A 4,569-nucleotide genomic window follows, 5' to 3' on the forward strand; every position below is an offset into this window, starting at 1 on the left:
CCCCCCCCTCTACTTTGTGACAGCCTCTCAAATATTGAAATATCATGTTACCCCTAATCCTTCTCTTTGTTAGACTAGACATACCCAATTCCTGCACTGTTCATCATATGTTCTAGCCTGCAGATCCGTAATCATCTTTGTTGTTCTTCTCTGCACTCTTTTCTATAGTCTCAACATCTTTTTTGGCACATCATCCATCCGTCCATCCATCCATCCATCCATCCTTCCATCCTTTCAAAAAGATTAAGTAATCATTACTGAAGTCTTCTTTTTGCTATCAAACCTCATTCACATGAACATTGAAATGTCCATTTATTGCAGTGGTTCCTAACCTTTTCTATACCCCGCACCCCTAAAACGCTTCTGATATATTCTTGCACACCCTTACAAAAGTTCAAAACAAATTATGCATATACACTATAATTTTGAAACTTCTAAACTCAAGTTTTTGCACCCCTTGGGATATAGTCTCGTACCCCCCAGGGGGTGCTTGCACCCCCGGTTGGGGACCCCTGATCTATTGGAACACATCAAGGAAAGAATATTTTCCTGAAATTCAGCAGGGACTATTCTAGGCTATTCGTTGTGCTTTGAAAAAGGGGAAATCTATCTGAACAATAGCTGTTCAGACTATTACAAAATGGATATTACCCAAATATTGTAAGCTTGATGGTAAAAGAGAGATGAAAATGGAAGAATTAATAGTTACTTTAAAGGTAGGAACCATAGAAATAGCTAGCAGATGTTTGTAATTTCTTTTTGGAGAGTTTTAGATGCACAAAATATAGTGTCATTTTAGATAAGAGGTGAATTCAGATGACTACAACGAAAAGAAACATTTATACAATAATCCCAGTTTCTGACTAATAGGGACCCCAAAGACCTCACTTGAAAACTCAGTACACACAGGTTATCCTCTGTTCTCCAGCTTTCCAGTTTGAACTGAACAGGGATATTCAGTTAAAATACCCTTGAGTACCAGGCCACCTAGAAACAGGCGAAGAGAAAGATATCCAAAATTAATTGGACCCTCGGTACATTTCACACAAAACTGTGTGAAGACCCTTTGAGAGGTCAAGGCAAATGCTTGCAAAAATAGGATTTCAAACTGAGTCCTGAAAATCAGCTGGATTACTCCAAAGGGTAAAAGAGAGAGAAAGAGAGAGAGAGAGGGAGAGGGGCAAGGAATGTGACTAAAAATAACAGAAAAACAGAGTTGGAAGGGACCTTGGAGGTCTTCTAGTCCAACCCCCTGCTCAAGCAGGAAACCCATTTCAGACAAATGGTTGTCCAGTCTCTTCTTTAAAATCTCCAGTGATGGGACACCCACAACTTCTGCAGGCAACTCATTCCACTCGTTTATTGTTCTCACTGTCAGGAAATTTCTCCTTAGTTTTAGGTTGGGTCTTTCCTTGATTAGTTTCCATCCATTGCTTCATCCTCATCCTCATAATAGTAATAGTAGTAATAATAACAACAACAACAACAACAATAATAATAATAATAATAATAATAAAAAGTTGGGACCTTGGAGGTCATCTAGTCCAACCCCCTGCTCAGGCAGGAAACCCTATACCATTTCGGACAAATGGCTGTCCAGTCTCTTCTTAAAAACTTCCAGTGTTGGAGCATTCACCGCTTCTGGAGGCAGGTTGTTCCACTGGTTAATTGTTCTAACTGTCAGGAAGTTTCTCCTTAGTTCTCTCCTTGATTAGTTTCCACCCGTTGCTTCTTGTCCTGCCTTCAGGTGCTTTGGACAATAGCTTGACTCCCTCTTCTTTGGGGCAGCCCCTGAGATATTGGAAAACTGCTATCATGTCCCCCCTCGTTCTTCTCTTCGTTAAACTAGACATACCCAATTCCAACAACCGTTCCTTATATGCTTTGGCCTCCAGTCCCCTAATCATCTTTGTTGCTCTTCTCTGTACTCTTTCTAGAGTCTCAGCATCTTTTTTTACATCGTGGTGACCAAAACTGGATGCAGTATTCCAAGTGTGGCCTTACCAAGGCTTCTTGTCCTGCAAGTATCAGCCCATGCTTGGTTTGAAACACAATAGCAACTTTCACAAAACACCACCGGGTTTACTGTTTTGACCCCCCATTGGGTCAAAATACAATTTTTACAATGCACTGAAGAGGGAATGGGGATTGCTTACAGGCTCTGGGATTCAGGAAGAGCTTTCTCCACAGAATGAAACTGTAGTGGTGCTTTTTGGAAAAGCAATACTATAAAGTGGCTTACGTTGAAGAAAGAATAAGATGGCTGTCTGGGAATCCATGCTTAGACAAATCCATGCTTAGACCTTCTTTGAAAAGGCTGCTTTTTCTACTTCAGTAGTCCTTGACTTACGACCGTAATGGATCTGGGAATTTCCATCGTTAAGTCATAACGATTATAATTCAAGGTACCTATGTGACCAGACCGGATTTTACTACTACTTTTTGTCAAGTGAATGCAATGTTCATTAAGCGAACACTGCAGTCGTTAAGGGAATCCCATATGTTCCTAGGGGCAGTTTTTTTTGCTAGAAAAGATCTCCACTTTGTATTTTGGTGAAATGAGCTCTTCGTTCTGTTTTAGTGATCCATGTTGCCGCCCACTTGGTGAACGCTTTGAACTTCTCTATGAATTACAGCGAAGAGTTCCTCGCGCTCAATGCAGCCAGCTACCGTGGTGAAGTGAGAAGGCCAATATCTGATTTCTTTTTTCCTTAAAATTGTTGTTTCTTGGGTGACCTTTGACAGCCAGGCAGTGAGAGGCCTGTAGTAAGCTTCTACAATCCAGATAACTTGGAGCTAAACTGCCAGGATTCTCAACAAATACCATATTTATTAGACATTGAGGAGCTCTAGTATCCATTCTTCTGGGGGACACTGACTTGGAGAAGACTTCCACGAAGGTCAGGGAGAAAGATGAGTGTGTTCACTTCTAATAGCGGGTTGCCCAGTTGTGATTCTTATTCTCAGGTTAAACATTATCCTCAATATTGGCTTTTTTTAGAGGGCACTTTCAGATAACAAGGCTTCCCATCGGCAAATCCTTACAATTCCAGTTTAAAGCCTAGGCCAGGGGTGTCAAACTCAATTTCATTGAGGGCCGCATCAGCATTGCAGTTGCCCTTGGGGGGCCAGGTGGGTGTGGCCAGGGTGGGTGCGGCCTACTGGGTGAGCATGGAGGGAGTGGGTGTGGCCTGGGTGGGCGTGGCCAGATCTACATCGTTTGCGTCAAGGATGCCTGTGGGGGGCCTGGGCAGGAGTGGGACAGATCTGAGGGTCTCTGGCAGAAGGGGGTGGGACCAGGGCAAGTGCCAAGGCATGGTCCACTGGAGGAGCCTCACTGTTCCTCTCAGGCCATGTGGGGCGGGGGGCTGGATGGTGGTGCAGGCTGCCCGGAACCCTGGGCAGCAGAGGTCAAATGCCCAGCCTGGCCCTCGAGCACCCGTGGCACCAAACCCAGCCCCACTTCCCCAAGGGGGCGCCCAGCTGCACTTACCTCCTCCTCAAGGCTGCTACTGCTGTGCTTGCTCTCCTTAGCCAGGTTGTTCATGATGGGTACCAGGGCAAAGTCAGAGGGAGACTGAATGCGTTTCAGCATAGATGGCCACCACAAAATTGTACATTGGTTCCCGGCTGTCCGGCCAGGGCCAAGGCAGTGGGGACCGTTCCCTCACTGCTTCCAGGATGGCTTCGCGGGCCACATGAAACCACTTTGCGGGCCGCATCCGGCCCCTGGGCGTTGTGTTTGATATGTCTGGCCTAGGCAATGTTCCCTAAATGTACATATCATGGGTGCACACCTTGACTTTAAATTACATTTTTTAATATTTTTGCTTATGTTGAGAACCTCATCGTCATTCTTCCCCCCCCCAAAAAAAACCCCATGCACAAATGTATTCTAGTTTGGATACATATTTAGGGGGTCCAATTTTTCTTTTTAGAGTTCCTCTTCCATTTTCACTCTTAATTGCCTAGGATATGTCTACTCCATCCCCTGCAATTTTTGGGCAACATTTGAAAAAGGTTCAGATAAGAGATACTGTATGATTTAGACAGCTTGTTTAAAGTCAAGCTCAGCATTTCCAGAAACATGCCTCTGGCTGAGAATGCTGATGGACTTATTCCTGCCTTGCTAAATCATTCATACTGTTTGTGTCTGTCTCTGTTTTCTAGGATCCCAGGAAATTCCTTTTTGCAACAGGTAACTCAGAAGAAGCTTTGTTGAATTATGCAATAAAACCTCTGGACAGTGCTTTGAAAAACAGAAACAAAATTGGGCTCTTAATACCAGCACTGTCATTCATCCTCGGAGCCGTCTGGCTGTGTCTTCGTGTGTGCGTTTGTGTGTGAGATGCATGCAATAATTTGTGCATTTCAAAAAAAAAGTGTCCTGAGACAAGAGATTCAAATATTTTTAAATGAAAATGAACTAAGAACATTCCAGCTTTCCTAAAACCTAGCCAACACTGTCCCCTTCTTGGACTCCCTGATTCCATATGTAATGCATTTTGAATTTGTTCCACTGCTTTAGAGCTAAATAAATATGCCCAGAGCTGCAATCATGGATTAATA

General features: G+C 43.7%; 1 protein-coding gene across 1 annotated transcript in view; it reads left to right on the forward strand.

Moving 5' to 3' along the window:
- NOX4 (NADPH oxidase 4) overlaps positions 1-4,569 on the forward strand; it is a gene marked incomplete at its 3' end in the record, with an annotated part of 65,606 nt that overhangs the window by 14,299 nt on the left and 46,738 nt on the right. Inside the window, exons 4-5 of the mRNA XM_029285873.1 lie at positions 2,582-2,679; positions 4,171-4,198. Of these exons, the coding sequence (XP_029141706.1) occupies positions 2,582-2,679; positions 4,171-4,198 (126 nt within the window). The remainder of the gene's footprint in view (positions 1-2,581; positions 2,680-4,170; positions 4,199-4,569) is intronic.

This window comes from Protobothrops mucrosquamatus, unplaced genomic scaffold (genome assembly GCF_001527695.2).
Source record: "Protobothrops mucrosquamatus isolate PMUCROS unplaced genomic scaffold, P.Mucros_1.0 scaffold2405, whole genome shotgun sequence".
NCBI lineage: Eukaryota > Metazoa > Chordata > Lepidosauria > Squamata > Viperidae > Protobothrops > Protobothrops mucrosquamatus.